This window comes from Pipistrellus kuhlii, unplaced genomic scaffold (assembly GCF_014108245.1).
Source record: "Pipistrellus kuhlii isolate mPipKuh1 unplaced genomic scaffold, mPipKuh1.p scaffold_m20_p_98, whole genome shotgun sequence".
Taxonomy (NCBI): Eukaryota; Metazoa; Chordata; class Mammalia; order Chiroptera; family Vespertilionidae; genus Pipistrellus; species Pipistrellus kuhlii.
Window position 1 is genome coordinate 634,671 of NW_023425604.1, and position 14,300 is coordinate 648,970.

The 14,300-nt window shown below is 40.0% G+C and overlaps 1 protein-coding gene across 11 annotated transcripts in view; it reads left to right on the forward strand.

Moving 5' to 3' along the window:
* The first annotated feature begins 736 nt into the window (after window positions 1–736).
* The window catches only part of LOC118714116 (gamma-taxilin), an 84,323-nt gene continuing 70,759 nt past the window's right edge, over window positions 737–14,300 (forward strand). The window contains exons 1-2 of one of the 11 annotated variants that reach the window (XM_036429044.2): window positions 739–1,007; window positions 1,459–1,519. In XM_036429044.2, the coding sequence (XP_036284937.1) occupies window positions 1,466–1,519 (54 nt within the window). In that variant the 5' untranslated portion in view covers window positions 739–1,007; window positions 1,459–1,465. Of the gene's footprint in view, window positions 1,008–1,458; window positions 1,520–4,951; window positions 5,081–14,300 lie in introns of those variants that run through there. The other 10 variants (XM_036429041.2, XM_036429042.2, XM_036429043.2 and 7 more) reach the window with 10 other exon arrangements.

A 14,300-nucleotide genomic window follows, 5' to 3' on the forward strand; every position in this document is an offset into this window, starting at 1 on the left:
TAAACCTAAAAAAGGAAACATGGTGGAGACAAATTGTTTCAACTAGTAGGAATCCTGAAGTAATTGTGGATCACTGTGTTTGTATGATGGGTGGGTTGACCAAAGATGTCAGTGATGTCTGTCTTATGTTGTAATTCTGGAGGGGTAAACGGTGTTGAAGATTTTGGGATAGAGACAGAGCTCTAGACAGGTGTCCAGCAGGAAAACTGAAATTCTAAAAGCCAGTACTCTGCTTTTTGCAAAGTAAGACCTCTTTTAACAAATGATACTGGCTGAGAACATCATGTGCTGGAACAGGAACACAAAAATCATTATGATTGTTCTCACCTGACCCAGATCTCTTGTCCACACAAACATTTGAATATTTCCCAAGTTTTTTTAGTGCCTTTAATCAGTTGGGTACAAAGTACAAATCCAAGTGGGCTGCACGTGAATCACGTTGGATTTTCTCTTCAGAATTTACAATTGCTTTCTAATCCCGATCCTAAACTCAGAATTAGGATCGCGCGGGTTGCTGGGACTTGTAGTGCCTTCCATGTTTCTCAGTCTGCGCAGAGTCACTCGCCCTCTGTTTGCCCTTTGGTTTACAAATCCAGCCCTGTGTCATTTGCTCCCGACTGGTATCTTACAGTAAAGCGTAGGGGCCAAACCTTCTCCGGTCACGTGGGTAGTCTGCAGCACAGTCATTGGCCTCTGGACTTCCGACGCTTACGAACGCCACTGGCTGCCAGGCTGCTAGGTCTTTTTAAGTTTGGGTGTACTTCCGTTACGTCTGTGCGACGCAGGTAAAAGAGGGAGCATGGAGAATAGGCGGCTCCTCTGAGGACACCTTTGAAACCGGAAAGGATCGGACTACAATCAAGCCAGTAACCAGTAAGTTTGGGAAATGTCCTCCTTGCCCCTGGGCGCCAGGGTATACAGTGAACTAGATCGCTTGTCACACTAACCTTATCCACCAGACGAACTTTCGTGTTTTTTTCCTCCAAGGGTGACGACATCGGGAACAGGTGTGTGTGGCGTTGTATCGGAATAAACGGAGTGGAGGGGAATCTTGATTTTAGAACTCTTAGCTGAGAATACAGTCCAGACTGAAGGATACAGAGAATGTGGCGGGGGAGTGCAGTTTGTGACACCACGTGCGGCTAGCGACTCAGGGTCTCCCCACGATTCTAGGACTCCGTTGTCCATTCTTCCACCCCACACTGTCCAGGTGCCTTCGGTGGTGCGCGCCGCAGTGAGGGCTTACCCTCGGGTTTCGGCAGTTTAGCTGGACGCTCAGAGAGGTGAGCCTGGGCAGACAAGGCCAGGTTGTTGCGCACTTAAATAATGGCGGTGTGCCCCCTCCCTCCCCCCCCCCTTTTTTTTTAATCTTTTGCTGTCCACCAAATTGCGGACTGGTTGGATACCGAGTTACAGATATTAGGGTCATTTGTTTCCTGAACTTGTGGCTCTTGCCAGAATCGACATGTGGCCAAACAATGTGGAGGTGATTTCGGAGGACCTCGGTCTAACAAAATTGGTGAGCATCATAGTCTTTGTAATAACAATTTCATTCTCTGTGTGCGTGCGTGCGTGCGTGTGTGTATGTGTGAGAGTGTGTGTGTGTTTGGTGTGTGTCTGTCTTCTTTCTTCCCTTTGTGGTTTGCTTCAGCCTTTGCCCACCTGGTCTTTTGTTTTTCATTCTGCAAAGCTCAGTTGTAATATTCCACTTGCTTTTACTTACCTCTCTCTGAATACAAGAATGTTGAGACCTTGTAGAACTCCACTTGTTCTGGGCTTAGTGCTTAGAATCCTACAGATATCTAGCAGCTGGGCTATAGGTGTACGGTTTTCACACTTTGAAGTGATAAATTGCAAGGAAAGTGTCTTTTATTTGAATATATTGAAACCTTCACTCCTGAAATTGTAAAATAATATTCTAATGAGCTTCAAAAGATAGTGTTTACTTCTTTGAAAAAGGAGTTGGGGATGGAACATGTTCCAGAGATTCTCAACATTTTTCATCTCAGAACACATTAATTACTAAAATTCTATGGCACACTAAAAATATATATTTGTTTTGGCTGTTGTCATTTTTAAATTTAACCATCTAAGGAAAACAAATCAGTGCCCATCTTGCATGTTTTAAAAATTCTTCAGGCACACTAGTTCAAAATCTCTGCTATACGTACTACAAATACTCACTTTGGGTAATGATTTTATAGGCTCTTTCCCAAGGGATAACTCTGATTAAAAAGAAAGCAAAACACTGAAATTTGGGAATACAAGTTTCTATTTATACTATTTAGGAAGAGAATAGAAAATTGTTGAATTAGCAAGAAAGATTTAATAAGCATTTAAACATTTTCTGGTTAATAGCTGGTTATGAATAGAACTTTCTGCATTTCTATTGCCTCATTTTCTATACTCATTTTCTCATTTCCTTGCTTCATGCTTTTCAGGGAATCTTTCTACTTTTCAGATTTAGCAGACTATAGCTTGAGATTGAAATACTTGATTAAATATTACCTTTTCATTTTTCACTTTAAAAAGTTTAGAAATATCTTCTATCAGTAAAATCACTTGTACATAAATTCTTTATGATCATTAATTTTTAAAATTTCTGGATCACTAACTTGAAAAATATTTTTTAACCTCTGCACATTTTTTTTAGCAGAAATATTGTATAATTTTAGTTATTTTAAAAATTATTGAAATTAAAAGAAAAAATGATTCTTTAGGAGGTGGGTTTTATTGTATTCTATAATTTAGAATAGCTTATTTTTTCCCATGATTTCTGTTTATTTTTCCTTCTGCATTTTGCAGTTTTGATGGTAGGTGAATATACATTTGTAGTCATATATTTTTGCATTGATGACTCTTTGACCAAAATTTAATGCACTTTGTCTTTTAATAATTTTTTGTTTTCAAAGCTATTTTGTGTAATTGTAGGTTTGCTACTCTACCTTTTTTCTTTTCTTTTCTTTTCTTTTTTTTAAATACTCATCTGAGGATATGCTATCACTAATTTCACAGACAGAGAGAAACATTGATCTATTGTCTCCCATATGCACCCAGCGGGAATTGAACCTACAAGGTAGGTATATGCCATAATTAGGAATAAAAAACACAGTATTTTGCTCAGCATAATACTCTCCAGGACCAAATCTTAGCTATTGTAAATTGTACAGGATGATTCTAACGAGCCAAATGAGCCTGGGCCCAAAGATAACTCTTTTAAGGAGTTGCATAGCAAATAGAAAACATCTTCATAGAATCAACAAAATGTTTGTGTTCCCACCCCTTTTTACGATGCTTTACTTTTATTATAAATCTTTATTCCTGAAAGTATTATATATGGCTCCCTGCTAATTGACCTCTACTGGTCTGACTCCACCCTGTGCTTACCCCAGGCCTTCACCATTCTATCATGGGTTCATGCACTCATGCATATAAGTTCATTGGTTGATCTCTTCCAATCCATCCTCCACTGTCTTTCCTCCGAGGTTCAACAGTCTGTTCATGCTTCTGTGACTATGTTTTTGTTCATCAATTTGGTTCATTAGATTGCACATTTGAGAGAGATGATACTTTATCTTTCTCTGACTGGCTTATTTTGCCCGGTGTAAAACTCTAGGTCCCTCTATGCTGTTGCAAATGGTAAAGTTTTTTTTACTATATTGCCATGTAGTATTCCATTGTAGTAGTCTATTTTTTTAAAAAAAATTTTAATTAATTTTTGTACAGAGGAAGGGAGAGAGATTCAGATTTAGAAACATCGATGAGAGTGAGTCATGGATCAGCTGCCTCTGGCACACCCCCTACTGGGGATATGCCCGCAACCAAGATACATGCTCTTGACCGGAATCGAACCTGGGACCCTTCAGTCCCCAAGCCGATGCTCTATCCATTGAGCCAAATCAGTCCCGCAGTAGTCTATTTTTTTTTATGCACTCATCTGCTGATGGGCACTTGGACTATTTCCTAATCTTAGCTATTGTAAATTGCGCTACTCTGAACATATAGATGTACTATCCTTTTGGATGTGTGGCTTGTTTCTTTGGATATATTCCTAGAAGAGGGATTATTATGTCAAATGGGAGTTGCATTTTTAATTTTTTGAGAAAACTTCACCAATCTGCAATCCCACCAGCAGTGTACAAGAGTTCCCTTTTCTCCACATCCTCCCCATCACTTGTCATTTGTTGATAGTAGCCATTCTGACAGGTGTGAGATAGTGCCTTATTGTGGTTTTAATTTGCATCTCTAGTTGAATAGTGACTTTGAGCATTTTTAGATATGTCTCTTTTCTGTAGATCCTTTGTCCATTTTCTTTATTGGATTGTTTATTCCCTTTTGTTAAGTAGTATGAGTTCCCTGTAAATGTTGGAGATAAAGCCCTTATCCGAGATAACATTGGCAAATATGTTCTCCTAGGCTTTCTTCTTGTTTTGTTGATGGTTTCTTTTACGGTGCAAAAGTTTTTTGATTTTCCACTTAGTTTCCTTTGCCCGACAATGCTTTCAGGATAAACCTGTGTCTTCTCTAAAGCTGTGATAATGTATGAGACTTAAGTATCAGTGGCTCTTTTGAGAGGAGCCTAAGAGGTGCTCTGTCTTCCATGGGTAACCTGAACTATGGGAATTCAAATAGGTGCCAGTCAACAGCTGATATATTTACAGGCATTTGATGCTTCCAACAGAGGACATGGAATTGTGCTCACAGAATAAGTCCCAATGCAGCTAGATCGAGCACTTGTATGGACTACAAGTGCCAATGCTTGGCAGCCACCTCTTCTTAGCCCCGATGACTCCAGTCAGAACACAATCCAAGACTCTTTACACAATCCTCTATAATCTAGAGTTCTTACAAGAGGGTGTTTTTTACCCACAGAGTCAATGTGGAAACTAGTATTAAAGAAGACATGCCAATATCCCCAGCATAAATGTAAGATATTACACCTTTTTTTAAGGTTTCTTTAGGAAAGAGGTTTCACCATTGATAAGAAAATATACTTTGTTTTGGCTTTTCTTCTACTCTTGAATATCCTCATTGGGCCCATTCACTTCATGGTGGATAAGGCTTCAGTCCATCAATATAGGTTAGACTTTGTCCCTTTTCTATGACTGACTGAGGGAGGGTGCTGCATTTTTCTCCTGCAATATATACCCAGGTCTTACTTAGCAGTCTGATTGGTATGTAGCACCATACCTCAAACCCTTTAGTGTGTGTGGAAGGAAGGATAAAGTATGGCATTGCAAACTTTCCATATTTCCACAGTGTGAAAGAGAAACATTAATCTTTTGCCTCCTGAATATCCCCGGTGGGGAGAGAACCTGCAACCTAGCTATGTGCCTTGGCAGGGAATTAAACTCCCAACTTCTGGTGTATGGACAGTGCTCCAATGAACTGAGCCACCTGGCCAGGGTTATGTTTCTTTTTCTTACAGTTGTCATGGAATGTCATTTTCTGTCATTTTACTTTCAGTCTTTGTATATAAAGTGATTCTTCTGTCGATGGCAATTATGGTCTAAAAAATGTGTCATTTTTGCCCTATCTGGTTTAGCTAAGTGGATAATTGGTCTATGGACTGAAGGATCGTGGGTTTAGTTCTTATCAAGGGCACATGTTGATCAGCTGCAACTAGATCAACATGTGCCCTGTGGCCTCAGTCCCTAGCCCCAGTATGGGATATGCAGGAGTTAGCTGATCAATGATTGTGGGCTCAGTCCCTAGTGCGGGATATGCAGGAGGCAGCTGATCAATGATTCTCTCACATCATTGATATTTCATCTCTCTCTCCCTCTCTGAAATTAATAAGAATACATTAAAATTTTTCCCCCCTTTTTTTCCTTTGGATTGGAGAGTTTATTTTACTTACATTTAAAGTAATTACTGTAAGGAAAGGATATAAGTTTGCCATTTTGGTTTTTCTCTGTCTTTCATCTTTTTCTCATTTCCTTCATACTGCCTTCTTTTGTAATAGATTATTTTAATTCTGATCTTATTTCTCTTTCTTATATTGTGTAGTTATTTTGTAGAGGGTTCCTGGGGGGCAGTATTACAGTTTCATTACTATATAAAATGTCTGCTTCTATATTGGTCTGCCTTGTTTTGTCAGAGATTATATCTTAATGCATCTATGTGCTAATGTAGATTTATAATTATTTCTTAAGGTTGTTTTTAAGTCATGTAGAGAAAAAAAGGAGCTATACACCAAAAATAGAACAAAACTTTTTATACCTGTACAGTTATTTATTATTATTATTGCTTATTTCTTTATGGTTTTGAGTTAACTTGAACTGTCCATTTATTTCTGTCTGAAGGACTCTTCTCTTCTGGGTTTTTTTTGTATTGCAGATCTACTAGGAATTTTTATTTAACTGATAATGTTTTTTTTTGTTTTGTTTTGTTATTTATTTATTTTTTTTGTGAAACCTCACCATAAGATATTTTTTTCCATTGGTATTTAGAGAGAGAGACACATCATTGTGAGAGAGTCACATCAACTGATTGCTTCCTGAACATGCCTCAACTGGAGCCAGGAATCCAGCTTGAGCTGATGCTTTAACCACTGAACACACTGTCCAGGGCTGTCTGGAATCTATATAAAGAGGCTGATATGCAAAGTGTGCCCTTGGGAGTTCAGTCTCTCACTTATGATGTGTGCTGATTATCAGGAAGCAAAGCAGAACAAAGGAAAGCCCTAGCCTGCAGCTAGGGGAGGGAGACTCCAAATGGCCCTGATCACCTGCCAGGCCTATGGACCCTACCGGTGCACAAATTTTGTGCACCAGGCCTGTAGTGTTTTAATATCTTCATTTTGAAGGATAATTTTTGAGTTTATCATACTTAGAATGAGCATATATGTAGATTGATGCTTTTCATCAAATATGAATGTTCTTTGCCTATTATTTCTTAAGATACATTTTTTGCCCCTTTCCTCCTCCTTTGTGATTCTCATTATGTGTATACCATTATGCTTGCTTGTGTCACATAAATATCTTAAGTTCTGTTGATTTTTCTTCTTTCAGTTTCTTAAACTGCATAATTTTAATTGATGTCACTTTCTGTTTGTTGGTTCACCTGCCTGCTAAATTCTGCTGTATAACTTGTGTAGTGAATTTTTTTTTGTTGCTGTGGTTAACCCTCACTGGAGGATATTTTTTCCATTGACTTTATGAGACAGTGGGAGAGGTGGGAGAATGGAAAGGAAAAAGAGAGAAAGAGAAAAAACATTAATGTGTTATATTGATTGGTTTACTTCCAAATGCATCTTGACTGGGATCAGGGATTGAACCTGAATCTCATACACATGGCCCTTGACTGAAAATCGGACCAACCAGCAACCTCAGTGTTCAGACTGACACTCCAATCACAGACACCAGCCAGGACATGCCATGAATTTTTAATTGCAGTTATTGAACTTTTAGCTGTGTAATTTCTGTTTTGGTTCATTTGAAAGTAACAATGCTCTTGTTTTGTTGATGCATTGTTTTTCTGGTTTCCTTTAGCACTTTGTAAATAGTCATATATTTACAGCAAGTGATTTAAAAGAAATATCTAGTAAGCTTAGTGTCAGGCTTTCTTCCTCAAAAAACATTTTTGTCTTAAGTTCTTTTATTCCTGTAACCTTCCCAAACTTTCATGTTTATTTCTTATTTTATTTTAGTATTTATAGAGTGAGAAGGAAGGAGAGAGAGAGGGAGGGAGGGGAAAACAGAAGAAGGAAGGGAGGAAAGTAGATAGATATAAATGTGAGAGAAGAATTAAATGGGAAATCCAACATACAACCTGAGCATGTCCTTTCAGTGCATGGGATATCACAAACCAACTATTTTCATATTTCTTTACATGATTTGTAGTTGTTTTTTTGTTTGTTTTTGTTTTACATTTTTTTGACTATTATGTTTTTCCATCTTAACTAAGTATGTATCAGATAGTTATTTTTCTTTCATTGGGAAAGGTAAGCAGGATTAATAGAATCTTTTTAAGGGGAAATTGAGCAAACAAAACAGTGAGCAGACAGATATGTTGCAGTTGTACAGGGAAATGTGTTTCAGCTAATGATTGGGATTAGCTGTTAATAATGGCATATTTTGTGTTTTAGTGCTTTATCATAGGTAAGCCAGAATTCAGGCATGTGTGGAAAGAAAAATAGCTTCAGTAATTCTTGATCAACACAGTAAGTAAGGAACAGGCAGTTATGAATACTGAACTCTGGTAAGGTTTGTTGCTGCTGCTCATTCATACAATAGTAGAGTTTCCTTCCTCCAGCTGCCAGCACCTGGGACCTGGGCTGCTTCTCTTTTCCAGCTGCCACAGGCACCTGGGACCCAGGCCAGCTTCCCTCCACCCCGATTTCATTAGAAAGGACATCTGGAATGATGTTTGGTGTAAATATCAATAGCATATTACCCTTTTATTATTATAGAGGTCCAGTGAATGAATTTCGTGCATGCAGGAGAGGGGTGTCCCTCAGCCCAGCCTGTACTCTCTCCAATCTGTGACCCTCTCAAGGGATGTCCAACTGCCTCGCCTAAACCGGCAGTCAGACATCCCTCTCACAATCCAGGACTGCTGGCTCCTAACTGCTTGTCTGCCTGCCTTCCTGATTGTCCCTAACCGCTACTGCCTGCCAGTCTGATCACCCCCTAACCACACCCTGCCAGCCTGATTTATGCCTAGCTGTGTCCCGTCCCGCGGGACAACAACGGGGGCACGCAGGAACCACCTAAGAGAATGAACAAACAAGGAACGCGAAAGAATGAAGGCAAGACAAGGTTCTGATCAAGCCTCAGTTTTATTCTCTGAAATGGCTGTATTTATACAGCAGAGACAAAGGGGGGCAGGGGTTGCCTATGCAGGGGGGTCTTTGGTATGGCAACACAGGATTGACTAATTGCCAGAGGCGGTGTGACATTCCAAGGTGCAACATTCCAAGGCTGGGCTATCTAGGGGGGGGAGGATCAGGAAGGGGAAGAGGCAGGAAGACAGGAGATGCTAAGCCCCAGGTTAATCTTATCTTCTGGCCAAGCCCTCAGGGCACCGCATAACTTCTGCTAGAAGGAACTTAATTCTATTTCCTTAAGACTGCGTTGCTTGCCTCAACTCTGCTAGCTCCCAACATCTCCTCCCTTTGTCTTAATTGAGGGTGGGCCTTAACCGATTGGGGGAGTAGTGACCTGGTTCCTCCCGTGGGCTTCTCAGGCCCACCAGTGTTAGTGGCTCTTGGTATCTTTTGGGGAGGAGAGGCAGAGCCGATTGGATTTGTTTTGATACCAACCTCTATGCAAACCAGGTATGCTCACAGGGAAATCCAGAGGGGGTCGAAATTTTCCCGTGACCTTCCCTTGGGAAGAGGGGGTCGGAAAATTTTTTGGACCTTCCCTTGCAATGCTTTGTTCTGCACCCATATCGGTACCCGTACCTTTCTCCTTAGTGGGGAGTAGGTAAGCATTCCTCTGGTCATCATGCTGTCCCCGCAGGGAGGGAGCGATGGTAAAGTTCATAATCTTGCTCATGATCAGCTACGGCTAAACGGTGGTAATGTACCTGGATGGGTTTGGCCATGATGCTGTCAATGTGTTGTTTTACAAAATCTGTTAACCTCCAAAAAGCCCAGGGGCCAAAGGATAGGATTAATAAGAAACCTATGAGGGGGCCCAGATGGGGAGAAGGTAGGGGAGAAGTCCGTTTAGTCCGCTCCAGAGAGGGTTCTCAAACAGTTCTTTCCTCCGCTTTATCAGGTCTTCCTGTAGTTTCTTGATTTTGTCTCGGACGATTCCAGACTTGTTGGCGTAGAAACAGCAACGTTCCTGTAGGGCTAAGCATATCCCTCCCTGTTCTGCTGTGAGTAAGTCTAACCTTCTCCTATTTTGTAGAACAACTTCAGCTAAGGAGTAAATTTGATCTTGGAGATCATTAATGGTACTAAAGAGAGCTTGGACATCATTGATTACTTGATTAGATAACTTAGTATAAGAATGTACAACCACTCCTATCCCCGCATTATTACTGAATCTGATAAAACTCTTTTCTGGTTTATGCTTCCTTCCACCTAGCTGACTCGGTGTAGGCTATTGTACAGGAGGCCTGATGCCTTTCGCCTGCTGTACGATCTGCATCACAATTTAAAAAATTTTTAAAGTATAAAGAGTATGACTGAGCTTCTCTTGAGATGACACATAGTATCTGTCTCCTCCTTTTTTGTTTTTAAAATGATCTTAAGCGTATGAATGGCTCTTTCTACCATTGAGTGACATTTATTTTACCAGATTTGATTAGGTTTAAGTCTTCGGGGATTTACTGAGGACATTGTTTCTAATAAAATATGGAAATTGCCATTCTCAAATAACATTTTAGAGACTGCAAGTTCCTTTGAATTAATGTGCCTTATAGTAGCTGTTTTAATAATTTTTGTTATCTTTACCATATAAGTACTATAGATTGATGTGCTCCGTAGTAAAATCTGTTAAGGCATAAATAAGAGCTTGTATTTCTATTGAAGTATAAGAGGTTTGAAGGACCTTTGCTCCTCTGCTGTAGTATATCTAGCCTTTCTAGAACTGGATCTGTAAAAATGGTTAATACCTGAGATAAAAAATTTCTTTTAATGTGGTTGTTAATACTGTTCTCTGTGTTAGATATAAATTAAGCTCCTAAGCCAGGGTTCCCGGTAGAATAAAAAAAAAAATTAAGTATTTTGACTTCTATGTAAAAGGGTGTGTACACCGATTTTCCTTGCCCTTGGTCCTGGGCAACCTGTAGCAATGCACAGGTGCTGACTGCTATCATGACAAGGTATCTTTACTTTAAAAATAAAGCAAATTTACTTTTGAATTCATAAGCCACAAATGTTGCCTTGCCTTTAGCTTGATAAAAATGTAGGCGGCCATATACAGTTAGGATTCAATTATTTATAAAACATTGGCTTCTCATGTAACTTAATTTATATGACATTGATTATATTGTAAAAGCTAATTTATAAAGTAACTTAAGTAGGTATTTTTAGTTTAAAAAGATTTTATTGGTCTGATCCAAAAGCATGGCTTTTGTCTTTCTTCAAATTATATTGTTGAAAAATTTGGCTATTTTTAAGAAATATATTGTTATTGCCTTTCCCACAGGCAAAAACCTTCATAACATTTAATATATTATTATCTACTATTATCTTAAGACATCAATTAGATTTAGACTAGTTTTTGTATAGAAAAATTTTGATGGAGATCACAGAATTAATTCTCTTTCTAATTAGATCAATAATAAGCAACTTATTTTGAATTCCTAATTATTAGAGGAAATATTTTATTTTCTTAAAAATAAGTTTTTATGCTTTAAGTATTTAATCACTACAACTCTACAATTTCTCCTAATTTAATTTGAACTTTGAATTTTTAAAGCTGGTAAATCAAATATATTTAGTAGTTCTTAGATTAATAACACTATGTTTTTAAGAGAAATACAAGACATAATCAATTAATAGATTCAATTCTGTCCTCTAGGTTTTTTATGAGGCAAATTTGAACTTTAATTTTTAATTTGCCAGTGGTTCTGGGAAACTAGGTTTTGTTTATTCACATTCTTTAAGTTGGCTACAGGCAGGACACTATCTTAACTGTCTGCTGGGGGAAGGGCCTTTACCCTTTCTTCCCTCAACAAAGGATGTAGCCAGTTATCTGGACTACTTAGATCTTTAAAGTATTTACTTTGGATAAATTCTATGACAGAGACAAATTTATTTATTTTCTTGAAGGCCTTAAAAGTTAACTTTTTAAAAAGGTTCACTAGCATTTTGAAAACTATTTCTTATTATGGAAATGCATATCTTGTTGCTGGAATTAGTTTGAATTTCTTTCAAGAAGATTTTTTCGCTGTTTTTCTCAGGAAAAAGAATCAGTTCTGGGTTTTTCATTTCTGTAGCTCTTGTAAAAAGTTAAGGCTAGTTCAAGACTTATCTAATATCCAAAATCGGACGTGCGCGCATTTAGTCTTATACTAGCTTACTCCTTACACGTGCACAGATATCCCAGACACGTTTCTAAATTTTTAAAACTTTTTTATGGTGAGAAAGGAAATTTTTAATTTAATATACTAGGAGAGCGGGCTTCTATATTGGATCGCCTCATGTCTCTCCCTTCCCCCATATTCTGTTTACTTCAGGGGAAGCATCAGCAACAGATCTGGCTGAATTTCTTTTCATGCTTAATAGATAGATAGATCTCAATTTTTTTCTTCCTTTTTGGCTTTCTGAAATAATAATTAATACCCTATTTGGTCAAGATTTGCATTTCCCTGTGAGTTTTCTTATAATTTTTAAACAAGGCATTAAGTCAGAGGTAGTTTCAGCAGTGGAGTTCCACTTATTATAGATTTTAAATTCCATACATATACTAAGATTCTAATTTCAACAAAAAACAACATTATTTTGTGATCACAGACTTCAACATTCACTCTAAAGAGCACTTTCATTTCTAAGATCCTTTTTTTTCTAGCCTTAATTCCTCCTGCCTGAGGGGACTCCCTGAGCCCTTTTTCTAAGATTCTTTTTTCTTAACCCTTACTCCTCGCGTTCTGAGGGAAATCTTGATACCGTCAAGGAACATTTCATGACAACTTAAAGCATTCCCCATTATTGGTCGATTGGATGGCTCTCAAAGAGATTCCTTCTCCACGTAAGCCTGCGGGACGTATAGACCCCGTGCCAGGTCAGCTTGAATTTTCTCATCAACCCAGGAATTCAGGTGGAATTACTCTCTTTTCGACTCTACCCTTTACTCCCTTGCTTGCGTGAAACGGTCGGTAGGTATAATCTGCCTACACGGATCCTCACAGACAGGGAGACCCCGTTTGCCCTCCTCAGGCGCGCAGGTCTCCCGTGGTTGAGTCTGAAAGGTGAACGACTTTTTGTTCAAAGCAAGCTCAAGGTTTTAAGAGTAGATCTAATTGGAGAGGATTCTCGCCAAGAAAACCAGGAGACGGTACTAGTTCAAGTGAATCGGAGTTCTCACAGCCAAAGACGGGTACTTTTCACTCTTCCCCGGATTGGCAAGTGAGTGCTTATTAGTGGGCAGGAAGAAACCAACCAAGAGAACCAATAATATCAATCGAGCAAAAAAAGGGGTGAAATGTTCTGAAATCTTGTTTGAAAAAATCGTCTACCTACCTTAACTCCCATCTGTCTCACGGCGGGCGTGACCGTGGCGATCCAATGCTGAGTCTTCACTCACGGGTCCTTGCGGCGACTCTGGGGGTGCCTGGCCAGGGCTTCTCCGGTAGACGTTCTCGCTAGAGATTCTCAGAAGTACCCCGAGTTGGGCGCCATTTTGTCCCGACCCGCTGGACAACAACGGGGGGCACGCAGGAACCACCTAAGAGAATGAAACAAACAAGGAACGCGAAAGAATGAAGGCAAGACAAGGTTCTGATCAAGCCTCAGTTTTATTCTCTGAAATGGCTGTATTTATACAGCAGAGACAAAGGGGGGCAGGGGTTGCCTATGCAGGGGGGTCTTTGGTATGGCAACACAGGATTGACTAATTGCCAGAGGCGGTGTGACATTCCAAGGTGCAACATTCCAAGGCTGGGCTATCTAGGGGGGGGAGGATCAGGAAGGGGAAGAGGCAGGAAGACAGGAGATGCTAAGCCCCAGGTTAATCTTATCTTCTGGCCAAGCCCTCAGGGCACCGCATAACTTCTGCTAGAAGGAACTTAATTCTATTTCCTTAAGACTGCGTTGCTTGCCTCAACTCTGCTAGCTCCCAACATAGCTGCTCTCCTGCCAGCCTATTTGCACCTAACTGCCCTCCCCTGCAGGCCTGGGGTCCCCCCAACTTCCTTCCTTCGAAGGCCTAGTCTCTTCCATCTGTTCTCTTTTGCTGGCCATCTGTGATGGCCGTCTTGTGTCCACATGGGAGCAATAATCTTTGACCACATGGGGGCAGCCATCTTGTGTATAGGAGTGATGGTCAATTTGCATATTATTCTTTTACTAGATAGTATTAGATAGGTTAGAGGCCTGGTGCATGGGTGGGGCCAGTTGGTTTGCCTTGAAGGGTGTCTTGGATCAGGGTGGGAGTTCCCTTGGGCAAGGTGTGGCCTGGGCAAGGAACTTGTGTTTGCTGGCTCCTAATTGCTCACCTGCCTGCCTTCCTGAACCCTTTTAATTGTCCCCCATGCCAGCCTGATCACCTCTCACTGCCCTTGTGGTGCTGGTTTGATCACCCCTAAGTGTCTCTCCTGCCAGCCTGGGTCGCCCCCAACTGTCCCATCCCTGCTGGCCTGGTCACTCCTAACTGCCCCGCTTGTCAGGTTGGTCATCT